The following is a 27,802-nucleotide window of genomic DNA, read 5'->3' on the forward strand; positions in this document are numbered from 1 at the left end:
TTGCAGTGAGACATGGTGCGCTTCCTGGGGAGAACATTCATTTAACAGAAAAAAATAAACGCACAGTTCTGCCCTTGGGGAGAGGATGAGGAGAGCAAGCCGCACATCACAGATGGCAGTCGTGCTGCTACGGGAAGATGCTCAGAACAGCACTGTTGAGGGGGTGGTATGGGAACCTACACGGAACTGAGCAGAACAACTTGTTAGCGAGTCCATCCTGTTTTTTCTAAGCTTGTAGGTTGGATAAGCGAAGTTCTCATCTCCTCTCTGTGGTAGGTAAAATAACCCTTCTGATTTAGTCCGCCTCATCGGAAAGCAGGAATTGCTTTATGAAATGACAATACAATTGCATTCGCCCCAGTTGTCTGCCTCCAGAGAGGGTCAGTCAAATATTCCTGAGGTAGAGAGAAGATTTCACAAACACCAAAGGAGTGACCCTCCCACATGGGAGGCCTTCCTGACATCCTTATGGGTTTGCCTGGGAACAAGACATGGTCCCTGTGATTTGGGTGTGAGAAAAGTGAGCATATTCTTTTCGGCCGTATGGTGAAACTTTTAACTACCATTTATCTTTGTGCTTAAAAAGAAGTGATTTCTATGAGTGAGTGTCGGCCTTCTTGAAAAGCATTATCAGCTTTTATTAGAAATCAGAGAAGGGGTTGTACGGGGTTGTAAGGAAAATAATGCATCTCTTGCCATACAGTATGACTGAGAGCTGATGGTGAGTGGTGTAGCTGATTCAGTGCTAAAACCTGTGATACCTGAGTTTAAGAAGGAGAAAAAAAAAAGACAGCTTTTTAGGAATTTGCGACACTCGGCTATATAGATGTACACTTGTGATGTTTTCAATATGTAGGTGATTTAGCAAATGTAGATGGCCTGGTGCTAAGACTTCCCAAACTGAGATGGGAACGGAAAAGGAATCAAGTTGTTTCCATAATGTGGCTGATGGGCAGAGAAAAATAACGAGAAGAATGATAGAGAGTGACTTTGTTCAGAAGTAATTTAAGGTATGTATCCACAGAAGACTGACTTAGTATTTGGTATCTAGGTAACAGTTCTGATATTTACTGCTTGCTTTGACTTGCCAAGTAGATAACATGAATAATTTTCTGTGGAGTTTATAGGTAGAGTGTTAAATCCACTAAGGGCGTTTAGATTGGGTTGGTCCTGTCTAGATGATTAACCTAAGAGTTTTTCCTGGTTACTGGAACGGTTCCCCTCATGTGCTGGAGAGCTGTGGGGGAAGAAATATGATGAGGAAGGGGAGCTGCCTGCCTGTCAGAAAAGCAAAACTCAGCAGCTGCCCTGAGGAAACTCTCCTCTTGCTGAACCAGCGAAGCAGCAGCAGCAGCTGAGGAACCAAAGGGTGCACACAGCGGGTGATGCCTTCTGTGCAGGGTGGCAGTGACAGCAGAGGTGCTGTGTCCCACCTCTGGACCAGCGAGGTAAGATACTGCTGGGAAACAGGGGTTTGAGTTACCTGTCTCTGAAGAGATGGTTGAATTTTGAATTGAACTTTGCTTCTTCACCAAGAATGTGAGTAGCTAATGTTGGGGTTAAGAGGCAAGAGGTGCTGTCATAGAGCTCCCCCATGGCTTTCAGAGCATGGATGTCCATATTCATTTCCAGGTGGATGATCTGCACTGTGATTGCTGAGCACTGCTAATCCACCAGCCCAAACCCTCAGTGCAAAGATGCGTATTTCCTAGGGAGAGGGTGATCAGACAACTCCCTTTTGGCTATGGTATCCAGCACCTTGCTCAGACAGCTCACAGCCCTGGCTGGCCGCATGCCTACAAGTCCAACCCTTTGTTGCCCTTCTCTTTTGGATGCCTCAGCCGGACAGCTGGTTCTACTGCACTGATCAGGCATCTGAAACTAAGTGGCCCAACATCAAGTGTCTAGAAGTCTAGATCCTCTTTTGATTCATCCCTGCATCTAGAAAGTGTTTAGAGGCAGTGTGTGTTTTAATTTTTTCAGTTTCTGAAGAAATCTGGTTCAAAATAAGGCATGATCTTGCAGACTTGTGAAAGTATGTATGATTTTGATGCCTTTCAGCCATCAGGCTCTACTTCAATGACCGATTCCTCTGATAGGTAATTTGGTGGTCCTTCCTCTGCTAGCTCACTCTTAGGTTTTTTTTTTGTTTGGTTTTTTTTTTTTTTTTGCAACTGAGCATGTAGAAGCAGGGCATTGCAACACTTGGGGCTTTACCAGCCTCACTAGGGCTTCCATAATCTAGTAAGAACCTCAGCTGTGTTTCACAAATGCAAATAGCACACGCGCCATATTTGGTGTTTATTTTCTAACCACATATGAGACGACAGCTACTACATATGCCTTTGGGACAATTTTATTGCAAAAGATATAGCAACTTGTACTGAGAAGCTCAAAATAGCTTGTATATGTTACAGAAGGAGTTCTGCTTTCTTCGAACAAACATACCCCCTTGAACTGTTATGAAGACTTAAACTATCTTGGTTTTTTAATAAAACAGTATTAGATGTCAAGTATTTTGATTGCTATGAAAGGTAAAGGTTAAGAGAGGAGTGTGTTCTGTGCTGATCTACTTGCTTTTGTTAACAGAAGGGTGTGTATTCTTACAATTTTTGAGGCTTACACTCAAGTTTACAGTGTTTATGAATAGGACATCTAAGTTTAGATGAGAGTCAGATTAAACATGAAACCACTTTCACACTTTGAGATCCAACAATTTCTAGGTCGTCCCGAGAAGTTAATAAAAATGCACATTGGCAACCAAGCACTGTAGTTGTTCTGTAAACTTAAGATAAACCATTTAAACAACAACAAACCCTGAAGTGCCCTTTATAAATGCTTGACAAGAAAGACAGCTGTGCAACTTTGCTGTGAAAGAGCATTTGAAAGCTCACTGTCATTGCTTGAAGTTTAAGCTTTCAGATGAGTTAAAATGCATATTCTAAAGAACACGTGTAGCTCTAACTCTTCCTAATGTCTCAGCTGTCTGTGCTGTGCTTTCGGCAGAGCACAAGCGAAACACTGGGGAGTCTCTGCAGAGTGCCAGTCTTCCCTGCTGCAAGAGTACAGCCAGCATGGAAAACAATACGTGGTAGTAAGCTGTTGCATCGAAACTTAAACCACAATATTAAGAGCAGCTAAAAGTTAGGACTTGGGCCTTTTTCTCAGCTAGCCCCAAATTAAACCCCAAGCAAGCAGATTTTCAGACAATAAATCTGGTGCCTGAACAGAAGTCCCCAGTAAATTCAGTTCATGCGTCTGAGTGTTGTCCAGCCGATGTGATGTCCCTTGTTGACAGAGAAAGACACTTTCAGCAGAATGGCAGTGAGGGAGGTGAGTCGAGAGATGGGGAGTATCAGGGGTCGCTCTGCTTCTATCTAACTCTCTATCCTTAATCTTTTTTCAGCCAAGAAAGAGGCTATTGCTGTGGAGGTGCAGCAGCACACATTAGTGATAAAAACTGTGTGCCAATATATTTTATGTCTTTGTTTTGCTTTTTTTGAAAGCTGGCAGTGCCCTGCATCCTCTGTCCAAGTAGCATTACACTTATTCAATTGGTAATTTTTGAGCTACTTCATTCATGTTTCCAAACATAACAAATTAAAAGATTGTGCTATTTTTTGTTGACAGAAAGAAGTCTCCTTTATGGCAATGTGCTTCAATTAACATTTTAATGTGAATAATAAACATCCTGGGTCACAGTTATTAAAACTACAAATGCTATTAAAAGCCTGATTTGTGAGTAAGAGGTGAAATTTGAGTTTTAATTTCTTCCCACTTCCTGTTAGTTCCACAAGCCTGATGTGGTGTGGCTTTGATTGCCATAAGATGTATGAACACGCATATTTTTATATATATATATACATATATATATATATCTCCATCCCTATCCTTTGATAACTTTGCTTAATGAACATGTTTTTTTTAATTATACTGGATGGAAGCATAACCAGCAACTGCAGCTTCCTAATTAAAGTGCAATTCTTTTGACCTGTGATAGGAGGAGGGGTAAACAGAAGGAAGCAGATTCAGACTGGACATAAGGAAGAAATTTTTTACACTGAGGGTGGTGAAGCACTGGAACAGGTTGCCCAGAGAGATGGTGGATGCCCCATCCCTGGAAGCATTCAAGGCCAGGTTGGACGGGGCTTTGAGCAACCTCATCTGGTTGGAGATGTCCCTGCTCCTTGCCAGGGGGGTTGGACTAGATGGCCTTTAAAGGTCCCTTCCAACACAAACCGTTCTATGAGTCTATGATTTTTAATATGTCACTTCTCCCCTTACTGACTAGTGATATGGCTAGCACTTCACTTAAGAAACAACTGTCTGTTTTGAATAATCCGGGGCTGTAGTAGGTTCATATGGAAATCAATCCATCAACCAGAAATTAATCCCAAATTTGTGAGAGGATGTCTGTAAATGCTCTAAATGTTGCTTTTTCCAGTGAATAACACAGAACTTCAGATTATTCCCTCTTAAATCCTGTTAATGGCTCTTGAATAGCTCTCCTCATACTGGAGACTGCTGTAAGCTGTTCTGAGCTGTGATTTAACGATGGAGTGATGGGTCTCAAAGATGTTTCCAATTGTGAGCAACTTAAACCCACATTTTTCTCAATGAGTCTCCTCTGTCCCAGCAGCTCTCCTGGAATCCTGCAGGCCTTGAGCCACACAAGAGCAGAGCAGCTGAACTAAGGAGACAAGACACTTCTCAAAGTCAAATATTAATGCAGTGCTGTAAGACACGAGATTCCAGTTCCTGCGTGTTAGCTACTTTGTGGATTTGGGGCTTTATTGGGGTTGACAAACGCTTTTAGGGTCCCACAGCTTGAACTGTTTTCTCTCACTTGCTTTTCAGTCTCTGGGTTTGGATAAATCTCAGTGCTTGAGTTTACACTAGCTGAAGCTTAACTTGCTGGCAAGATGGCTGTACAGAGAGTGCCTGCTTTTAAGAAGGTACGCAAATTTGAGTTGTGTCCCCCTGAAAACAAGTGTCTAGTATTTCAGCCCTGACCTGGGTGCTGACTGGTGGGCAGTGCCACATGGAGTTGCTTCTGCCACAGCAGCTATGCAGCGTGGCTGCTCCCTGAAGGGACCTGGCCATTCCAGGGAGCAGGCGGTACATTTTAAGGAGCTTGTGTGGGCCCAAAGGTGGAAATCGGGCAAGCTGGGCCTCTCTGCTGGAAGCAGTTTTTCAAACAGGTCCAGTTATTTCCTCCATGTTTACTGCCTCTTTTGCTGTCCATCCAAATCAGAATTTCTGAAGCCTGCAAGTTAAAAAAAATAATAATCAACAGTCTACACAGAGCGTTATCATGCATAGGGACAGAGCTGCAATCAACCTTGCTGCCTGGAAAGTGCCAGAGAAAAACACCTCCAGTATTTCTTGAACTGAGGCCTGGCATTACTCCCGTGGCACTTGGCGTGCCTTCAGCATGGCGTGCCTTCAGCATGGCGTCTGTCAGTTCCGCGGCTGGGAATTAAATTCTGTGCAAATGTTTTGGATGAGCTGACTAACAACGCGGTAGAGGTTGTCAAATTCATCCACAAAGAAGGAATGCTCCTTATCGGGGTCTGTTGCAATGGATTCCAGTTCATCTTGGGCTGCCCAAGCAACTCCGATGGAATAAGCTATAACTCCTGGAAAGAAACGCAGAGTTTAGAATGAGCATAAAGGTTGTCATTGCTTACATTTGATTTAAGACCAATAGTGCAAATGTAGTTGCTAGGCCACAAAAATGTGGGCAGTGAGTTGCAGTGTGTTTGCTCTCTCTGTATAAAAATGGCATTTTCAAATTGGAAGAAAGGCCTAGTTTGTGCTTTGGAAGTACCTTTTGCCAACAGCACAAAGGTTTAAACAATAGTAAAGCTTCTGTTCTCAGTCTGAATAATAGGCTCCTGAACAACAGGTTCTTGGTCCACTGCAAATGTCTTACAATTGTGTTGGAAGATGTATGATGATCCCAACTGGAAAGCTAAAGGAGGCTTCATGTGTCACTAAGTAGCAAGCCCCTGAGATCTCCTATGCATAGGCACATTTTGCTAAATCTATGTGGTTTGTTTGTTTGTTTGTGTGGTTTTTTTTTTTTTTTTTGAAGGTCCCCATTCAGATTTTAAATTGGACACTGGTCTTGCTTAGAGCTCAATGAGACTCCAGGGTGAGGTGCTACTCTTCCATCCTAAAATTCCATCCAGTGCCTTCAAATCATAGCAAACTGCTTTTCTCTGACCTAGATAAATGCTGAGGCACATAGGAAGAGCAGCTAAGGATAGAAGGGCTTACCGTTTTGGTGAGCTGCCATGGCCGGCACTCTGACGTCGTCGTAAGACCTACCATCTGTAATGAGAATCATGATCTTTCTTTTGTTGGGTTTGGATTTGCTGAACAGCTGCTCTGAGGCATAGCTGATGGCTGCTCCCGTGCTGGTCCCACCACTCCAGTAACTGATCCTTTTAATAGCACTCAGCACGTCCTGCTTTGTGCTGTACTTGTCAAAGCTGAACTCAAGCCTTTGCTCATAGGTGTACTGAACAGCCCCGATGCGCGTGTCAGTGTCCGAAATCTCAAACTCTTTGCTGATGTTGGCTACAAACTGGAGGACTGTGCGAAAGTTGCCGGTGCCGACGCTGCTGGAGCCGTCGATGACGAAACCAATGTCGGCTGAATTGAGGCACGTCTTGCTGCAAACCAGCCGATCAGTGTCGCAGACTCGCTTCACCAAGGGCTGGACCACCTTGTGTAGGCTGAACCAGCTGGGCACGTTGATGGAATAGAAACCATTTGTCCTGCACACTGCCTGCAAGGCAACACAAGGATGAATGCAATGGAAATCCAGTCCGCCTGTTTCAGCTGGGGTATGTAGCTAAATTGTAAATATAGACTCCTAGAAAGAGCAATGCTGGAGTCTGAAGTGGCCTCTTCTCCAGTCACCATCTGCTTCCCTGGGAAATTATGTCAATGTAACATCACAGATACTTGCATAACGAGGCAGTTTTTACTGCCTTTTTTTAAAAAGCTGTGAGATGGAGCTGATATTGTAGTAGTGAAAGAAATGCAATAAGCAAGTTTGCCACCTGTCAAGCTTTTTAGATGAGTTACATTGTTCTCAGAAAAAGCATCCAAATCACAGAGTTGCTGTTAGTACGGCTCCAGTAAGTATTTTTGTGTTTGCCAGCTGGCAACTTCAGCTCCCATCATTCAGGGCAACAAGGAAAGTTTTGCCTGCTGACAAACCCTACTACCTTGAACTGAAACCTGGGGCTGAAGTTGGGTTATCCTTGGCTCATACCCTTCTAAGCAGAAAAAACCCCAGGCAATTTTGGTGAAAATGCAAAAAGCCCATTAAAGATTCCCCATTTTGCTGGCTCTGACAAATAGTAAAAAAAAAAAAAAAAAAAAAAAAAAAAAGTAATTTTTATAACTGAATACTTGTAGGGAGCAGAACTGTGGGAGGCTTCTGCAGGGTTAGTGGGAGTCAGGTGGGTGTGAACAGGAAGCGGGGGTGGCACAGAAGAGGGAATGGGAGAAGTCAAGTATGCCAAGGGGAGTGGTGGGACAGGCTGGAGCAAATTTTCCTTGGCTTTAGTGCCTTTTAAATGCTAATGCCTCAGGTCCCTGGGTAAGAATATTTTGTTAAGCCAACCTTTATCTATCAACTTTGTGCGTGTGTCTGAGTGTTTTAAAAGACCGAGGCACTGTTTTCTTGGTGTCTGGTCTTGGCTTGCGTAGAGCCTAACAGCTCCAAGGGAGTTACAATTCCCACCAGTCTGGGCTTTGCAGCATGTCCTGCTCTCGTTTGCTCTTACTATCTTGCTGCTATTTTAGCATTATGATGCAGCAATATCAAGTCACCATTCCCGCTTTATCTTCCTATTCTGAGCCCACCTCGCTTCTACTGTGTCCCTGACAGGTTTGCAGACACTCACTGTAGCTTTGCCCTTTTAAAAACATTAAATGCAAATGAGACTACAATCCAATTAGACGCTGACCGGACACAGTGCAGCTCTTTGGAGCAGCTCTGAAACTCATGAGAGATTATTTCACAGCTCAGATGAGAATCTGTTTTTTGAAAAAAACAGGTAACTCAGCCCTACTTCTTGAGCCCAGCTTGGTCTGTCGCTTAGTACTGAGACCTTGTGCCATAACTGGGTGCCAGCTTGCCCTGAAGCACTGTTGAGCAGGCAGGTACCGTTAGTGCCAAATGCAAATAGTTCAAGGCTTGTGTTCTTTTTTTTTTTTTTTTTTTCCTGCACATGGCAGGGATTTAGTCTTTCGCCAAGGGCTACCATGAAGTCCACAGCAGCAGAAACAAATACCAGAAGAATAACCCGCATCAGGTGAACAGTGGAAACAAAACGTTTGAGTTATCCAGTCTAGCTGAACAACTGGGACGTGCCTGTGTTGGGAGTGTCCCAGCACTTGCAGATTTGGGACCTGTTTGTAAATGCAACACTGGCATTAGGTTGACTGGGCTCCTCAGCCTTTGCCCGGTGGGAGATGAACAGCAGGAGGCTTGTGGAAAGCTCAGGCTGCAATTGTGCTTTGCCACAGTACTGTGTATTTGAAAAACTTCTCATCTCAGTACGACTGCAGATTTGTGCCAATGCCCAGTCAGTAAAAAGCCATTTGCTCCATGATGCACCTCAACCCAGAACTTTACTCACTTGATCCCCTTTCTGACTTCATCATTGCTGCCTGGCTCTTTGTACAGGAGACCTCAAGACAATATAGGCAGCACAAGAAATAGCCACAAGTTATAAGAAGGAAAGGGAAACACCCTGAATGAAACAGCTTGGAAAATGTAGTCAGAGGCAAGCTCCTGGCCACAGCCCAGCCCAGTAAGTACCTTGTCCACAAAGTTTGGTTCGATAACATTCTGCTTCTCACTTTCAGCAGCTGCTTCAATAGTGACAAAGAAAATGTTGATCCCTGATTCTCTGGCCAGCCTGGAGGCCTCCTCCACTCGGTCAGTTGGCCAGCCATCTACTATCACTACAACCACGTTGGGCGCTCCACCTCGGTTTCCGTTAGCATCAGAAAAGAAGTTTTTGTTAACAAATGAAAGTGCCTTCCCTGGAATAAAAGAGGAGATGAGGATGAGTTACAGATCTGGAAGCACTCTGCCTGATAGTATCTCATGAAATGGTAGGCAGAGGGCTGATTCAAGTGTTGGAGCCCTGCTGGGAGCTGTGGAAAGCGGTTTCTGTGGCTGTGCGAGCAAGAGGGGTTGTCACTGCTCCCCGTGCCAGTGCCTCCTGAGCCCTCCTGCAGAGGTGTGCCAAACTGCATCCACCCCCTCCCTGTGCCCCAGGGGACCTGGGGGTGACAAGCTGGGTAAAGCACGGATCCCTGACATGTCAGTGTGACTTGCCCATGAGGAGAAAGGTAAATCCTGTCCACTTGTGACAGACTCACAGTCCCCCGGACCAATGCTGGCAGGTCACAGTGGGAGCAGTACCCCCTTGCCAGCCCTGCCCTGACACTGAGCACCATTTAGTCACAGCCTCTGTACCCAATGAGGAGGCATGGGCTTGCTACAGCCCAGGTTCTGGAGCCCTCTTTGAGCTGAGGATGTTGCAAGCAGCCTCATCACTTACCAACATTGGAAAGTCCACCTTTCTGTGGGATCTTCTCAATGGCATTTCTTAGGTCCTTGGAGTTGACATAGGTTTTTAAGTTAAATTCTGTGGAAGGGTCATCACTAAAATGAGAAATGAGAGCAGTTGTCAGGTTTTTTGCTTCACATGCAGCAATACAAAAGCTGTAAGACCCATAGCTCCTGGCTGCAAGCTGGAGTGAGACCTTTAGCGCACATCAGCCACAGAGCTACAGCTGCCAGAGTCTGCAGTCGTTGCCTGCGGCAAGGGGAGCAGCTGCACGAGAAGCTCTTACCCATACTGAACGATGCCCATCAGAGGACCAGCGCTGCCAATGCCAAGGGCTTGTGCCATGTTACCGAGGAACTGCTTCTGGAGCTGAAAGCGGCGTTTACCAATGCTCCAGCTCCCATCCATCAAGAAGGACAAATCAACCTTGCAATCTGAGGAGAGGCACAGAAACACAGGAAATATTTTTGGTCCTTTCTGATAGCTGTGCTTCTCATGAGAAGCAAAGGCCTAAAAAGTCTGCATCCAGTGACTTGTCCTGCTGTGCAAGCTCTACCAAAAAGCCTTTGACATGGATAAGTGACAGCTGTGAGCTCAGGTCTGCCCTGCTCATTGGCAAACACGGTCCTTTGCATGATTTTCTGCCATGTAACATTCAAGCCTGGCTGGGTGACAAAAGGGCAAGAAGCTGTCCCCAGGGGTCAGTCTGGGAGCACCGCATCTGGGGGCTAGGGAGGAGAGGTCAGCTGCATGGGAGCAAGCTGGCTCGTGTCCTGTGCCCTCAGAGCCACGGCTTGGGTTCAGCCTGCTTTATTCACAGCCCAGAGGGGATGAGGGTTTGCAAAGTCAAATGTGACTACGGGATTTTGAGGGGTTAATTAGTATAATAGACATAACAGGAACAGTTCTTCACATACTATGTTAATGCTGCTTAGAAAGGAGGGCAGATCCACTCAGTTCCCTAAATGCGTGGTGCCCAGGGTACACCCTGGGGCAAAGGGTATCGTGGGGTCTCTTCAAGGAGCTGCTGATGACAGTCCTAGCAATGCAGTGCTTCTGAATGAGAATTTTTCAGCAGCCTAATTCTGGGCTGAAGCTAACATCGGGGATGATGATTTCGTGTGGTGTGTTCAGACTGCTCGAGGACTCTTTTAGCATGTAGCCGTAGGCTTGTACCTGTGTGCGCAGCAGCAGCAGTGTGCTGTTTGTGACACCTCTCTCAACTAAAAGCAATATTCTAGAAAAGCTATGCCTGCACCCAAACTCACTCTTCTCTCTAATTACACAGATGAACCTGATCTTTGTGCTGTTGCAAATGCTGTGTTCTTCACTGCCAGCCTGCTTTCACGTCTCTGCAAGTTAGAGGTAAAACATCCATCACGTGGATTGCGACCAGGAGCGGGATCAAAATTTGGCTTAACTAGAGCGCTAATTAACATTTTCCCCCTCTGGTGCCCGGGTCATCCCCTTTTCTTGATTTCCCTCCAGTGATGCCTCCTACCAATCAGACTGTCCAAAATAGTGTGTTTTAATCATTAGGTAGCCCGAAGGCTACAAAGCGCCAATTGTTCTTAGTGGCTTATGCAACTGCCTCCCATCTCATTACTTTCAATTTTTTCTCCTGTAGCTGTCTGTTTTTCTAATTTTAATAATGCTGAATTACAGAAGCGTGACTGAGAACCATGTTTGTTCACAGCATATCATGAGGCAAGGCCAGGAACCCACAACAAATAATATGTCAATTAACGGCCAAGTTTTCCTGAATTTCCTGTCCTTCAAAGGGGGCTACGCCGTATGGGCTATATGTGGAAAGTGGGGAGTTTGTTAGCCAGCCGGGTCCAGGCATGTAAAAATTTACATACACTTACATACAGACTTAATTTCTGGGGAGGATTCAGACAGCAGGAGTATTTTGGTGCTGGGGCATCAGTGGGACTCTGGGAGAGCACAGGCTAAAGGTGCTCTGGAGGGAGCTGAGCACTTTCTGATTTGCAGGGAGGCAAGATCTGAATTATAGCTTTTATGGTCCTAGAGGTATTAGAGGGATGAGAGTTTTGATTCTGGTGTGCCTTATCTTCATTCAGCTGCTGGAAGCAGCTGTGCTTGCCTGGGTCTCTGCTACACCGAGCTGCACTTTCCTACAGTGAGATTGGGTCCGTAGGGCAGATCCTTCCCCAGTTTTAGGCATATTTGACGTTTCAGGGAGAAAAATTAGGGAGAAAAATTAGGACGTTTTAGGGAGAAAAAACAGTATTAGGAGGAGTGCTTGCAAATATACAGATATTTGGTTCAGTAGTTAATGTAAAGAGTCCTTGAAATGCCAGTTCTGCGAGAGACAGTGTTCAGCTGCTAGAGGATTGGCAAGAGAGGACCCGGGTGCCGGTGTGAGAGTGAAGCCCCCTCTCCAGGGCAGCTTCCCATGAGGGGGAGGCAGACAACCCCATCTCTCCAATCGGAGCTTGCTTTCTCTTTCTCCTACTCTGGGCCCCATCTACAGATGAGTTAATGGGCAAATCTGCCTTTAATTATGAGGAGCTGTAGAAGATTTCCTTTTCAGATCAGGGGACCTGACATCTCCATTCCTGGACTGTGAAGGATGCTCGATGCTCCCTCTGCATCCCTTCTTTCCTCGCTGCTGCAGGCGCCGGGTCCCTTTCTCAAGTGGTTTCCTTCCCTCCCACCCACTGCAGCGGGAAGGGAGCCTGCACGCAGCAAAACCACGGGAGCCTGCTCTGGTCAGCAGGGCTTACTCATCTAACCCTGGCTGCAACACATTGGTTTGCTGTTCTCTACCACTGAAGTCCTCGAGCAAAGCTCTGCGCTCCAGGAATGTGGAGCTGATACTGCCTGGGAAGAGACAGCGGTGAGCAGCCACCAACTCCCTGGCCAGGTAAGCAAAATCTTGGCTGTTATTTGCTTCCCTGTAAAAGCAAAAACTAATTACGTGTATGAGGAGGGGTTGGCAAAGAGCGCTCACTGTTCCTCTGCAAGGGAAAAATGCGTTCCTCGAGTTTCTTAGGCTTTCTTGAAAACCTACCTTTTGCTATTTAAACTGAATGCATTCTAGCAATGTGTAATTAATAAAATGGCATTGCTTAATTATGAAGTTAATTCTGATGTACGTACTTGGGTTCCCTTGGGAGATGAACTCCAGTGGCTTCGGATTCAATTCTTCCTTTGAGCTGAAGCCTAGAGGGAGGAAGGAAAGGCTCAGTCGGGGTGTGCTTGGTGGCTGCCCTTGCTCTGGAAGGAAGCAGGCAACGAGGCAGCTGCAGAGTCCCCCCGGCCTAAGGATTGATGTGGGAGGGAAATGAGGACAGGGAGCACATCCTTGGAGCTTACCTTTTTCCACCTGCACTGCTTCTAGGATAAAGAAAGAGCAGAGGCATTTCTAGGAGCACCACTAAAATCTCTCCAAGCACCGACTTTGACTTCCCATTGTGAGCCAGTCCCCTCCCTTGCTACAAGAGTTTGAGAGCAGGAGTAGAAGGTTCCTCAGGTGCAGAAGCTGGTGGCCGTGGTGCGGGGTGGTGGCTTCCCAGCACTTTGCCCCTGAGAGAACTGGCGCTGCCATCCCTCTGGCTTGCTGTGCTTCCCTTGTCCTTTATAACAAGCTGTGCAATATGTGAAGCAGATGAGGAACAGATTTAGCCCATTGCTTTTCTGTCTGGCAAGGAAGGCATGGTCAGCAATAGTGGCAGAGAGCTACAGTCAAGTAATGGGAAACAGTCTCACAGGTTTCAGTGGATTTTAGTTGAGGCCCCAGCTGAGATATCTGGAGGGTACTAGCCTTGGGAATGTGAGTTTATGTCCTTGTGAGATGCACTGACTCACAGGACATCATCAGGCTGAGGTCAGAAGGTTTGAAAATGCTGAACTTCACTCATGACTTGAGTGCCCAGTGAGAGTCTCCTACAGCGCAGCATCTCCTTCATGAGCAAGGGCAAAGAGCTGTTTCTTTTCACTACCACATGAAAAGATTAAGGGGATTTAGCTGGGATAATCCTCAGAAGAGACAGCAGTGATCAGACAAGCCCCAAACCAACCACTCACCAAGGAAGCAGTTGGTCAAAAGAAGAGCAAAATGGCTTATTATTTTTGTAAACTGCATATTAATTTTGATTTTAAAAGGAGGGGCAAGACTTCCTTAAATCTTCATCACCAAATAAGTTGAAGGAAGACTACAGACTTCAGAGAGAAACAGTAAAAAGGTAACTTTAGAAAGTGTGAGCTCAATATAGAAAAAAGATGAGAAATTCGTAGGTGCCACAGAGTTTGTCTCTCTGGAGCAGCCAGCCGTGAGGATGAGAGCATCAGTGTGTGTAAAGAGAGCAGGTGGCAAAGGGACGTTAGTGAGGGTCACCACCTAAATCTGATGGGACGTGTAATGTCTCTGAGCACATGCACTGCCTATGCTGAAGATATTAATGACCAAGCCATAATAACGCAGAAAACAGCCAAGAAAATGTGGGGAATACCAGCTCCAGCTCCCTCCATCACCACTCCTACTTCCATTCCAGTTACATCTAATGATCCCCCTCTCATAACGGGCAAATAAACCACTTTGAGTCCTTCCTCCTGCATGCTGAAAGCTGTGCATAGTTTCGGGTCAGGGGCCAAGTTTGTATCAAGTCTGAGGATGCTGTGCCTAAAGTAAAGCCGACCTGATGCCTGATCCCCCACTGGGAGGCTACAGCACACTGCAGCACCCTTATGGGACAGAAAGGTTGCTTTAGCTTCTTGTTTTCAAATTCATCTGCCAGTGAAGAAAGTTTCTACTGCAGGGACTAAACAGGCCTGCTAACAGCAGCACCGTGTGATTTCCCTCTGCTTTGCTTGTCCCCAGGCATCTGCTGTTGCCTGTCGCTAGCGAGAGGACACTAAGCTAGCTGGAGCTCTGGGCTTGGCTTCGAATGGGAGCTCATGGAGTTGTGTACAAGTGAAAGAGGTAAAGGGCACAAAGATCAGCCCTACTTTGTTTATGGCAAGAGCTAGTGATTTATTTGTGTGTTCTGTTAGAGAATTTCCCTGGCTGTGACCGGCCAAGTTAAGACAGTCCCAGAGCTGGCGTTGCTTTTTGTCACCACGCAGGCGGTGCCCTGCGGTGCCTGCAGCCCCTGCCTGCAGCCTCCCTGTGCTCATACCCATGCTTTGGAGCAGACGCTTTTTGGACAGGGCATAGGGACTCTCCACCCATCCCAACACTGGCTCTTGTGCCAGAAATGCCTCCCTGTCATGGTTGGTGGAGCCGATCCTCTCCTGCCAGAGCAGGCTGGCCCTGTTTGAAGGCTGGCTGGCAAGCAAGGTTCCACCTGGCTTTGTCCCTCCCGGCTGGAGCTGTTGCCCAGCAGTTCCTGGCTTGTGCCTCTTGTCTTGCCCCATCTCTGCACACCTGGGATGAACTCCCAGGCAAGGAGGAACAGGGGAGAGGGCTCCTGGCAGTGTGTGCTTGCCCACAGAGGCCCATTTGGATGGAGGGGGAGGCAGGACCAGATCTGCCTTTGGCCTGAGGAAGGGGAGGAGGCACATCCTGTACAGGTGCAGCTGCTGCTCCTGAGAGATTAAACCCTCTGCCATGTGAGGTACTGCGGAGCGTGGGTGGCTGAGGAGTATTTTACTGGAAAATACTTGATGGGAGCAAACCCACCAGCTGCAGGCATGGAGAGGCACAAGTGTGACCTGGGGGAACACCAGTGGCATGAGGTGCAAGCAGAAGCGGCGCAGGGAGTGGAAACAGGACAGGGTTTAGAGAAGGAGAGTGAATTTTGGGCTTAGACTGATGTGTGTCTGTGGCTGCCCCTTGGATAAATGCGAAGGAAGGCGGTTCAGCAGCCAGGCAAAGTAAAGCAAAGGAGCAGGAGCTGCAGGAGAGTACTTTGATGGAAGCGGCCACAGGGCCAAGAGTTTCTTGCAGGCTGAGGCTGGGCTGTGCACTTGTGTCTAGTGACCCTGCTACTCCACCAGCAGCCACGGCCTCCCAAACCGAGGAGAGGAAAATCTCTCATCCGTATGGTTTGTCAATGCCTCTTCTTTGCCCTTGCTTTGCCTGTGTGTAAATGCCCGCAGGCACAGTCCCACGGATAGTTTCAGGTGGTGCAAACCAGCCCCACCACCCAAAGGCAGAGCCCTCCTCTTTCCAGGCACCCTCCTGTCTGCTCCTGCTCCACTACTAGCCCCTGTGCCTGCCTGTCATCGGTAGGGTGCAAAGAGAAGGGAGAAGAGTGCAGAGTTAAACTGGGAAGAAAGAAAAAGGTTAATGATGGGCTGGATCAGCTCCCTGATGCAGCTGACCCTGTGGCCATGGCGGTGCCTGGGCAGAAGGTGGCTGGGAGGTACCACGGGTCTTTTTGCTGGCAACACTGGCTTATGGTGGGTTTATCTGATGCAGAAGTTACGGGTGATGTGAGAGAGACAAAGGAAGCAATGACTTGGACCCATATGTAGCCTCTTTTTGTCAACTACATGGATCAGAATGGCTGTGGGTTTTTTTTCTTTAAAACCTGAAATAGTTGACAGCTTGCCCTCCTGCATGTGTACATTCCAGTACAGGCTTTAATTCCATGGGCACATAACAGACCAAAGCCATGCTTCATCTTGCAGCCTGCACACCACATACCTCACACGTGCCAGCTTGGGATCCCATATGTGCTGTTCCCACAACTTGCCTTATTTGCAGAACAGAAAGTAGGTGGATTTAACACCAAAGTGAAATTAGATGTTAACATGTGGCATTCATTTTAGCAATGAAGTTGACTAGGGAAGCTAATTCATAGTAATCTGCCTCATGCATTTATCTGCATCCAATAAAATCCGTATTCCTTACCCAGGCATACAGCTGATGTTAGCTTTGTTGGTATGGAAAACCCAAGTGTAGGCAATGCAGCATTTTTTTTGTTTTATTTGCCAGTGCAATTACCAGTTCTTGAAGGCTGTGGGTCAGCTGGCTGATTTGTGCTTAGTGTAACAATAAGGTCACCCACCAAATAATCTTCCCCAACTAACTGGGGAGGTGGTCAGTCTCTATGGGCCTCTCTGTTCTGCCAATCCAATTTGATATTGTTATTGCCATGGGAATTTCAACTCACTGCATGGGCAGTCTACTCCATGCTAATTAAAGTTCCCCTCACTGATTGTCACAGCTGTCCATGCTGATTAAACTTCCCATTCATTTAAGTAAGACAGCAGTGACTACAGCCACGCTAGAAACCATTCCTTTGAAGTGACAATCTGAATTCATCAGATTTTATCACACTAGTCTACACAGGCACTTCAGTTGCTGAGAAACTATTAATACACATCCCTTCCCTCATGTCCAACCCCTTATTGCATTTAATGCAATCTGTCATTTTCTGCCTCAAAATAACCCTCTGCACCCCTGGCCCTAGTTCTGTAGCTTTTTCTAAATAAGCACACCAAAGGCTTAAGCTACAGAAGATAGAAACGCTTCCTCTCAGTTGTGGCTGGAGAAAGAAGATCTGTTTGTGTTTGGGATGATGCAAATTTTGACAGTGGCTGCTGACACTGGATTTGCAAGCTAATGCATATGGGCTGTGCTGCTCATCACAGCCAGGGCAAGGATTAGTCATGCTTCAGCTTTGAAGTAAGAGTGTTCAAGAGAATGGTCCTTACAAGGGCCACCAGCATAGGCCTCTCCAGTAGCAAAACTGGTGATGGAAAAGACATCTCATATTGGATGGTCCAGCACCTCACAGGAGAGAGAGTACCTTGTAATGAATTGGCCTGTAGTTTATGTAGTCTCCTTTAAATGTCCCCAAGGAAAGAGATCCCTTAAATACTAAACACATAGAATCTGCATTTGGTAACTGCTCCTGACTGAGGTTTGCACAAGTCTTGGTCTTGTTGCTAATTGAGCCTGCTACAAATGTAGGTTTTTTCTCCCTCCACTCACCAGTAATTATAAAAATGTTGTTGTCTCCATATTGTCTGTTTTTTAAGGCTATAATGTCAGAAAATTTCAATAATGCTCATTATTCCTTATGCTCAGCTTAAACCTTCCTTTTATCTGAATGTCTTTCCTAAGTACATTGACATCAGAATAATCTATCGTCTTCTTCACTGATTGCAACTCTAGAGCGCTATCCCAACTGTTGCATTCCCAAAATACCTTCTTATTTACAAATGGATTTCAGTAGCTAGAACCTCTTTCCTGCAGCATAGCTGCCAACTCTTTCCAGGGCTCATCTGTTCTGCTCCTGCTTTAGGCAGGAACTTGAGACTGATGCAAGCACAGAATAATTTTAACTACTAAGATGCAAACTACATACCTCATTTATCATTTTAAATACTGTGATTACTCCTTAAAATGAGATTATTCATCAGGCCCATGATACTGCTGATAAGAGAGTTGGCTTTCCCCATGTGTGATGGAAACCAATTATTCCCAGAGAAATTACTGGATGCTTTAAATATTTACCTGTGTCAAAAAAGCTCAATCCAGGTCTCCACAAGTCTGTTTCCATTGCTTTCACACATGAAAGAGAAGAAAAATTGTTACTGAAAATAATGGAATGACTAGAGATTAAAAAGCTCTGACTCAATTCAGAAAGGTCAATTCAGACAGTGAACTATCATTAACAACTAGGACCTAAGGAAATCCATAAGCCTGGAAACCTTTATGTGTACATTTCAAGCCATATTTAGTAGCCTCATATCACTACCTCCAGAGCACTAATCTTTTTAATTTTTTTAAAATATGCCTCTTTAGATCTGTTTTGGTTTTGTTTCTCTGAATCGCATTGATACCAAGGCAAGTATACTGACTTCAGTATACTTTTGCTTGGCTTAGCTTTTTTTCCACTGAAAATCTGTAAGTGCCTCTCACATATGAATTTTTCTATCCTCTCAAAGCATCCAAAGACAAAGAAGTTGTCAACATTTTTTTTTGCAGCCTATCAGACATAGAAAACTTCCTCAAAATTGCCATTTTCATAAATAAACACCAAAGTGTCTTTGTTTTTGCAGCCTGCTGAAGAGCTTTACCAAAAAGTGACATTTTGCTCTGAGTTACAGCCAGATGAAAGCCCTTGCAGTTGACTTGGACAAGGACAGTAACAAGGAGCACTGGAGAGATCCTTGGCCCCTGACAGTCCAGCTCCAGATTTGTTCAGAATGGTTTACAAAGACATATATCTCAGGCCCGTTGAGTCCTTACTGCCTCCCATGCCTGAGATTCCCTACCCAGACTGGCAGCTGGTGTGCTCTTGACTAGAGCCAACGGCTGAACCAGAGTCTAGGTTTGGAAAAAGTCATGGGCCTTGCCAGTGTCCTTCAGCCTTGTGAGAGCACTGACCCTGCCCTTAGGTTGCCATCCCAGCGAGGAGCTATCAGCTTCTCTTTGGGAGGGAGACTTGTTGCATGAGACCGGTGCCTGAATAAGACGTGTGGTCTCCTCTAGGGCAGGAAGAACCCCAACATGTTTTGTTGCTAAAGTGATTTTGCCAGACTCTCTTCCTTCCTTCTGCTGAGCACTTCTTAGACAGCTTATGAAGAATCTAAAAAATGAGGAAAGCAAAGGGCTGAGAAGTCAGTCATGATGCACACAGAACTTCTGCTGTGATTTTGCTTAGGAGGAGAAGTAGGGTGAAGGAAGGGCAGGCTTGGGTAACAGGGAAGGAAAAGGGAGAAAAGATAGGAGGAATAATCCTAGTTTATCATCCACCTGGGCAGGGTAATTTGCTAGAATTTTGTACATCCCTCACCAGAGTCATGAGGAAACAGCAGGGATGGGAGCTAGGGATGCTGGGTGCAGAGCAGGAGGATCCTATCCACAAAGAAAAGCTGGTGCTCATTTGCACCATCAGAGTGGTCAATGTGTTTCCTGACTCCTGTCACTGAGAAGAACAATAGATTTCAGTGAAACCAGCTTGTGAGTACAAAATCCTAAAAGATATGCTTCACCCTCCTGGGGCAGAGACGTGGCCAGTGACTGCAAAAAGAAAAGATTCATATGAAGGTACTTTTCAGCCTGATCAGCTAAAAAAAACAGCCAAGGAGCAAATCATGACCACAGCCCTGCACTTCTTGAGTCTTCTGTACAAATATGTTGCTCTGTGAGTTGCGGGGGGAAAAGGTGCTTAAAGCAGTAGGACCTGCACTGCACATGAAACCAGCCAAGGAGCTGCGCAAAGATCTGCCACGTCTTCTTCATAAGCAGGGATGTGAGCTGAAGGACATGAGCCAGGGAACGTGTCTGTCCCACTTATCATAGGTCTGCGCTGCTGCCGGCTCATTGCCAGGGACTATCCTCAGTGACTGCAGCACAGGCTCCTCTAACTTCTCTGACTGATAAAGCTCAAAAAAAGACAGGCAAATGCTTTTTAGTAACTCCAGGAGAAGACTGCTTTTTGTCAGTAGGAGCAATGCTGAAGTTTTTCAAGATTCGCTCAATTCTAGAACCACTTCAACTCAGATGACCACAGGTACTCGGTTGTCCAAACCCCTATGGGTGAGAGCTGTCTATTGCTTCTTCAAGCAGTCTTCTCATGGCTCACACCCTTTTAAAACTTTCTGTGGTGATAATTCCCCTGTTTTTCCTTCTTAATGAAGAAAAGCAGTAGAGAAGTGCCAAGGTTTTGGGGTAGCTGGCTGCAAATGTGCAGAATATATAGCTTTCTGAGTGACCCATAAATGCAGACAAAAGCTCTATCTCTTGCATGTAGTCCTAGACACATAACAAAGCTCTCAATGAAATGCATATCTGAAAGGGAAATGATTATTCTTGTAAGGAACTAGGGCTTTTTTTTTTCCCCACTTGATGATGTCCATAAAAATCAAGGGTTGATTTTTAAAATATTCCAAGACTGATCTTTTTTTTTTTTTTTTAAAAAAAAAAGACACCACAACTCTTCAGTATATTTGTCTTGAAAAAAATTCTGGGCTAAGTGAGTATAGGATTTCAAGAGAGTCAATGTACATTGTTAAGAGCCTTGGAAGAGTTGAGACCTTCTGAAGAATGTACAGCAAGAAGCTACGCAGGCAACTGGTGTGTTGGGGTGGGTGTTTTCCCAGCACACCCTTTTGCTAACCTGAGCCGATGAGAGGAAGTTCCTCGACAGCCCGGCCAAACCCACAAAACTGATCGCTGTTGTTTGCAGAGCAGCATGTGCACGCTTGGTAGGATCAAGAAAAACAACTCTCCTTTCCAAGAAAGCAAAGAGTTGTTGAGGAATTTCCTTTTGATCCTTAGAAAAATTGGCTGCTTGGAAGCAACACATCCAAGCTGCCAAAACCTGGTCTGAAAAAAGATCAGGACTCGTTGGGAATACAGCAAGTGTGTGTTTGTGGGTTTTTCCCTTCTTGTTCTGTGATGGAGAAAACAGAATCATGCATGATAGAAAATTTGTGCTTTGTAATTACCTTTGAGGGGACGCTAAGGTGCCTTGAGCCATTAGGTGGGGTCAAACTCTGACTTTGATTTAAACAAGACTCAGCACAGTGTTTCTCTACTAAGATTTGGCTAGCCTGACGATTAGCCAGCACATCCTTTGGCCCAGATGTTAGGGCTCTTTTCATTTCAGCCCTGTCGGGCAGGCAGGTCTGTCACCACAGGCTATCCCTGCCCTACATGTGGTGTCACATAATTTGTGCATTGCCGTGACAGGCGTGTTTACAGGGAACATATTTGCTCTGCTGTTCTACACAGGCAAATACTGTTCCCTGTCTCCCCTCTAAAGGTGGGCACTGGATTTTGACAAGGGCAAAGGGAGCTGAGGGAGCACAAAATCTGTGAGACAGAAAAAAAACATGGGTATGGCCAAAAGGATATGAGAAGAGAAAACACAGATGGAAACCAGAGGGAAGAGGAGGAGACTGAAACAAGGAGGAGAGGTATAAAAGTGAGAAAGAGTAGATCTTGAGGAGAAGGAGTGTAACCATTTTAAATACGCTGCAACTAGGTCAACTACAAATTATCATTTTGATGGGGAGATTCCTGGGTAAACTTACTTGCCCTGTGTTACGCAGAAAAGTCCTACTGTATATAATAGTGTCCTCTAACCTCAACAGCAATGAATACTTTGCTGTCTCCTCTTGCAACAGTCCTCCTGTGCTTCCCAGCTCTCATCAAAGCCCTCAGGGCCCTGGGGGCACCCTCAGGCTCTGCATCCTCTCCCTCCTCAGGGTGTTTGGCTGCCTGTGCTCGAGGTCAGCTCCACCACAGCACAGCTCCCATCCCTTACCCTGCTCTGGCTGCTCCCCAACAAAAGCCATCTCTGAGAAACTTTGCTGTTGAGGGAGAGCTGACTATGTGCACTGAAGTACTCTGGAGACCCGAGAAATTGTCGGTGGCCTTGCAGTGCACCTGCTGATGGGGCTGCTTGTGGTGAAGAATGGTGAATTATGCAGCTGAGAAGGAAGGGAAGCACAGGTGATGTTTCTACCCTCAGTATTAAAAGCAACCTCTACAGTTGCAATCAGCCTAAAGGCTCCTGGGAACAACAAGAACAGAAGATTTCTCTCGATAGCAGACTTGATAGTGTGCACAAAGCTGGGGCTTTTTTTTTGTTCCTCGTTTTGACTAACAAATAAGGAAAATTGCAAACACTGCAGTAGATGTTGATTCCCACGGGCTGAAACAACAGCTTGCCAGTAACGAAGCTGTCCTCTGCCTTTTGCATTCTGGAAGCTGCTAGTTGGTATTCAGTGTGTGAGACTTGCCCCGGTCCTCCTCTAGGACCCATGAAAATGATCTGCAGTAGTGCTTGAGGGCTAATTTGGGGTTGCTAAAACTATGAAAGAGAACAGAAAAACTGCTGCTAGCAATCTGGCTCACCCAGGTGGGCTGGAGACCCAGCAGCCCTCTGGAAGGCAGCGACAGGCTCTTGGCGCTGAATACCTGCATGATCTAACAAAGAAGCGAGAGGTTAAACGCCAGCGGGTGAAGAGAGAGAAGCACGATCGCAAGGGATGAGGTGGCCCTGAACTGTCTTTCTGCACTTGTTTTCAAACCAAACAGAAATGGAAGATGGAAACTATGGGGTTTTTTTTTTTTGGTTTTTTTTTTGGTTTTTTTTTTTTTAAATAAAGGAATTTAAAAGCTGAAAGAGGCTGGCAGAAGCAGAAGAAGAGTTTAAATGTTAGCAGGTGCTGTGCAGTGTAGCTATACACCTGTGCACTGGAACAACTAGCAGCGGGTCCTGAGATGCTGATCATGCTCAGGGCCTGGAAATGGAAAGCATGCATCTCCTCTGAGGGTCAGGCCTTCATTCCCCAAACTTACACAGACAACAACGTTCCCCTCTCATTTTGCAACAGCAAATGTTGTAAAAGACCTTTATAAATGGTTTTTAGACTACTATTTTAAGAACAATTCTAATTTTAATTATTCCTGTTCCTTTTGTTTACTAAAAGTTACATTGTTGTCATGCAATAACCAGTGTGATGTCTCAATGCATCCTGCTCTGAATGTGGTTAGGAGTGAAAAACAGTGCACTACTGTGTGACTCCGGAGATGTGAGTGGTGGAACTAGCTACAGGTAGAAATTAGAGAAGGGATTGTAATGCCTTTACCTGTATCAGGTCGTAAAATATTCCTGTTAGCTGAAGAGGTGGAAGTGCCCCTGAATGCTTTGAAAATATTATATTGGTTAGTACATGGAACTTAAACACAAGGTTTCCTAGTATTCTAGCAATACAAATTATTAGTTATTATTAATAGAAGACATACCTGTAGTCTGTCCTTTTCCTTGTGCAGCCTGAACCTGTCCTAAGTAGACATCAAAATGTTAAAGCATGATTTATACCATGTTTGATTCAGGACTACTGCTACCTGGGTTTTTCATTGAGTCTTGTTTTATAGCTGTCAGAGTTACTGGTTCATATAGAGAGAGTTTTCATTAATAGACTTTCTCAGATGTTAACTCCCTGTGTTTTGAGCTAACTTGAAAAGGATTGCCTTGCTCTGGCTGTCATAAAAATCAGCTCAGTTAACATTTCCTTCAGTTATGAATATTACTTGTACAGGTCTCCGGTCTTCATTTAAAAGATTTGTAGTTACTGCTGTGATTTTCTTTCCCTTATAATCTTCTCTCACTCATACTGCTTGTCTATGTTTATTTCTATTTTAGTACCATCCAATTGTGCTGGTTATGTGAGGAAGGTTAAAAAAAAATTCAGTCCAAACCAATCCCCCCAGGCTGGACACTATCCTTTCTGCAGAGAGTGAGTGGACACAAGCAAGCAAGCAGACTGTAAATAATGAGACAATGACAAAAATAATGTGGGATAATTCATGTGTCTGAAATGTCTTCACTACCGTCTACACAAAAGGCTTTTTAAAAGGTGATTGGGTTATTAAATTCCCATTGTTCAAAAATACTAAAGGCTCAAAGCATTTGCAGATGAAAAACACATCTTTAGTTATGTCTTTTGTTTAATTAATTATCCTTAAGAAGCTTCTTAACAAACTTATCCTTTAACAAGACTTTATTCATTAGTTTTCTCAGAAAGATTAATTCCTAAGCCTACTGAAATCAGTGGGAATGTTCTAGCTGACTCCTGTAAACAGGCAACAGGGACCTGTGAGACATTTTTATCAATAAGATATCATAAATGAGACCATTTTGAATGGTTGTCTCAGAAAACAGGAACTGCTGCTCCTTGGGAACTTGATACTGCAAAATTAGCTGACAGCAAATAGCTTGTGTTTGACCCAAACTCGAACCTTCACAGACCACTGGAAGGCCTTTGATGGGATTTCTAGGAGCTGTCCTGAGAGACCTTGTAAACTCCAGAAGCCAAAGAGATCCTGTTTAAGGAAATAACAGGCTCATCTGCCAAAACTGGCAAGGCTTTTAAACTCTGTGAGCTTGTAGCTCTAGCTCCAGATGGACCATGACTAGCCCAGGCTGAGTTTTCAAACTGTGGAGAGAAAAGTCTGTGCAGCAGTGTTTGTGGGGCTGTGCAGGGCAGACTATCCATGCAGGAGGTCAATATGTGCCAACGAGGTGGAAGAAAATTAAATCTGAGCCTGAGAGCTTGCCTTGTTTCGAGTTTGCCACAACTGAGCCTCAATTTGTATATAACACCAGTTATAAGGTCAGTAGAAACAGAGTACAGGAGAGTGAGAGAGAGATTAGCTCAGTATTAGCAGTATTTTATGCCATGTTTTTAATTCTGTCTACCCTATCCTCTGCAACCTGGCTCTCTTTCTATGCTCCTTTTGACTGTGCTTGGCCTCGGGACTGTTCGCTCTTGCTGTACCTCATGTGCCAGCTCAGTGCCTCTGCATGGCAGCGAGGAGCTTGGCATGGTTAATGATCGCAGTGCTCACAGGAGCACTGGGTTTATCCCCCATCCTCGTCCAGGGTCCAAGCAGCTGTGCAAGAAAGGATTGCTTGAACAGCTGGGATGGGAGTTGGTAAGTGGGTTTGTGGCCTTTGGAAGCATGCTTGGTTAACTGGTGTTGGAAAGGGGCAGAAACCATCATTGTACCAGAGCGTGCCTGAAGTCAGAGTTCTGCCCAGAGCAGGAGAGAGTTTGCATCCACTTTCAAAGCCCGCTGCCATTGCTGCTTCCCCCTCAGATCATCCTTTACCGTGTACTGCACTGGGGAAGTGCTGCATCCGTTAGTAGGGTAGATAGGAATAAACTGTCAAATGTTATGCCACCTGCACCAGTGGCTTTTAATTTAGCAGTTTTGCCACATTGAGTCTTTAAGGCAGGGGTCCAGCAGTGGAGCACAGTCTCAGATATTTTTCTTGTTTCTGTACTTTGATAAACAGAAGATAAAGGCGAAAGAACAGCAAGAGCTAGGATGGAGGAGTTTTGCCCCTGTTCTAGGTGGCAAGTTCTGCTTTTCTTTTGCCCCTGTGAACTTTTGCCAGTACCAGTTGCTGGAAATGGAAACACTGGAGCTAACAGCAGCCACAGCTGTGGTCATTCTGACTGTGCTCTATTTCAAGGCTATTTACTTTTAAGGTGTCTTCTGCAGGCAAGCTACCAATGCCCTGGGAGACGTAGATCTGTAAGCCTCTGTGAGCCAGGAGAACATTTGATTCTGTCTGGTCAGGCCAAAATCTGGTTAAGGCCAAGGGCCATCATCAGAAACTCTGGCCTGAATAACAGGAGGAGTCCTAAAGGCTCCTCAGAAGATAAAACTGATAAACTGCATTGTGTATGGTCATAGCTTCAATACCGTATTTGTACTGTCTGTTTTGTTTTGCCTTTTTTTTTTAGCCAGTTCTTCTCTTTCAGAATCAGGAAGAGATCAGGAGAATTCAGGAAGCCAGATACTGAGTGCAGACATGCTAGACATGGTCCTAGAAATGAAGTCTGTGAAATCAGAAGTAGATCGCCACTGCTCCTCCAGCTCACAGTAACCTGTCTGATCACTTTAATCTTTTGGGAGTTATTTTATGTTTAGAAGTTCAGTAAAGAAAATTGTGAAGAAAGATGGACCAAAATTGTGATGAAGTGCCCATTGAAAGACTTGAAAAAGTGAGTGCTTTTTTATTTTTTATTTTTTTTTTTAAATTTTTTGACTAAAGGTTTAGTCTTTAATAAGACAAATACAGCCTTCCCACTGATTTCAGTATGGCCAGAACTTTACCCTCAACATGCATCTTTCACTGACTGGGGAACCTCAAACAGGGTTTCCTAATTGCTAGTAAAGACAATAATGGTCTCTTCTGTGCTTGTGGGAATAGGAAATAGAAACGAGAGTAATAAGCAGCACCAGGTTTACAGGCACATTAGGTACAGAATGATGCAGATTCCCACTGAATTTAAACCACCTTGAATTTTGTTGGTACTTCTATAAATCCTGCCCTACACGTACCTCCACATTGGACTGGGTAAGATTAACCACTCTAGTCCCTGTCCTTATTCTGGGCTCACAGCTAAATTTGACTTAACGATGCTTTCCGTCAAAATGTGCATTGTCCACAAAATACCTGTTATGTGCCTGGCTCTGAATTACTCTGCAGCAAGGACGGCTGCAGTTACATATGTGAGTGCAAAACCGAGCTCAAGGCACTCAGAAATAGCAACAGAGTATAAAAGCTAATGACGGGCCAGCTCCCTTTTCATTCAAAAACAATTATATCCCCATACGCAGCAACTTGCAAACAGTTGAAAATATTCTCCTTTACTTGGCTGCACAGCTGAGCAATTACACGTTGTATGGGAAAACACCTCTGAATGCTTGCATTGCAGGCTGTGGGCTGGAACGGGAGCAGGCTTCTGGATTGAGATGCAGAGCTCTGAGCAGCCGCCACTCTGCTGTCACTAACACGAGTGGCCTGCCAGGAATAACTTCACATTTATGCCAGGCTCAGAACCACAGCCTGAGGTTTTTGAAAGAGCATTCGTTTAATGTGACTCGACATTTCAGACCTCTCAGCCCTAAGTTTAGATAGCTATGCAGCCCTCTGAATCATGTATCTTACAACTCAATCAAGTTGCCCTTTGGGAAAGTAAGACGGAAGGAAGCAACAGGAAAATACAATTCAAACAGCACAAGCTTTGTCTCAGGTGTTGCGAAACCCAGCATTTGCCAAGGCTGAGACGCGCAGATATTCTCTAGAAAGGCTTCCCCAGAGCTGTGAGCGATCAGCATCTCTGACATTCAGGCCAAGTGTCTGTTTTTCAGTTTAAATCCAGACTTGGATTCAGTCATTGAGTTTGATGAGGCTTGAAAGGTTATTGAATCATTGCTGCCTTAAAATACACTGCATGGCATGCCTTGTGGCACATACTTCACCATACTTACTTGATGCTGCAGCTACCACAGATGAGTATGCTGGGTGGATGTTGCTAGAACCTAAAAGTAAGAGATTTTAATTCTCAACTATTGAACCAAAAAACCCCAATGTTAATGAACAAGAATAAAAGGAGAAGGAGAGATTAAAGAAAACTAGGTGTGCAAAAATCATAAGAGAACTTCTTCACAGTGGTTAATCTTTAAAATTCAAACGCTGTTACAAAAACTATATTACAACTTTCATTTATTGAAAATTAACACAAAATTAATTCTAAAATGAGTCTTGACCTATTTGTGGAACTCTCAGTCCAGACACGTGAATCAAAGAATTATTTGTTGACTCCTATACCAGAAAATCATGACAGCATTTGGGGATGGAGAGCTAACTCCCACATGAATCAGTTTATATGCCAGTATATTAGCCACAATTTTACTGCAGATGAACTCTCATCTCAGAGAATCTACACGTTTGTGTTTA

The 27,802-nt window shown here is 45.0% G+C and overlaps 1 protein-coding gene across 3 annotated transcripts in view; it reads right to left on the reverse strand.

The window, feature by feature from the left end:
- Positions 1-3,650: 3,650 nt before the first annotated feature.
- The window catches only part of VIT (vitrin), a 54,114-nt gene continuing 29,962 nt past the window's right edge, over positions 3,651-27,802 (reverse strand). For 2 of the 3 annotated variants that reach the window (XM_086743922.1, XM_086743924.1), the window contains 11 exons: positions 27,334-27,384; positions 23,290-23,328; positions 23,133-23,189; positions 22,396-22,467; positions 18,040-18,087; positions 12,732-12,794; positions 9,892-10,039; positions 9,597-9,700; positions 8,846-9,072; positions 6,283-6,796; positions 3,651-5,639 (listed from right to left, as the gene is read on the reverse strand). In XM_086743922.1, the coding sequence (XP_086600048.1) occupies positions 5,461-5,639; positions 6,283-6,796; positions 8,846-9,072; positions 9,597-9,700; positions 9,892-10,039; positions 12,732-12,794; positions 18,040-18,087; positions 22,396-22,467; positions 23,133-23,189; positions 23,290-23,328; positions 27,334-27,384 (1,502 nt within the window). In that variant the 3' untranslated portion in view covers positions 3,651-5,460. The remainder of the gene's footprint in view (positions 5,640-6,282; positions 6,797-8,845; positions 9,073-9,596; positions 9,701-9,891; positions 10,040-12,731; positions 12,795-18,039; positions 18,088-22,395; positions 22,468-23,132; positions 23,190-23,289; positions 23,329-27,333; positions 27,385-27,802) is intronic. The other variant, XM_086743923.1, reaches the window with a different exon arrangement.

Source organism: Chlamydotis macqueenii, chromosome 3 (genome assembly GCF_036417535.1).
Source record: "Chlamydotis macqueenii isolate bChlMac1 chromosome 3, bChlMac1.mat, whole genome shotgun sequence".
Taxonomy (NCBI): domain Eukaryota; kingdom Metazoa; phylum Chordata; class Aves; order Otidiformes; family Otididae; genus Chlamydotis; species Chlamydotis macqueenii.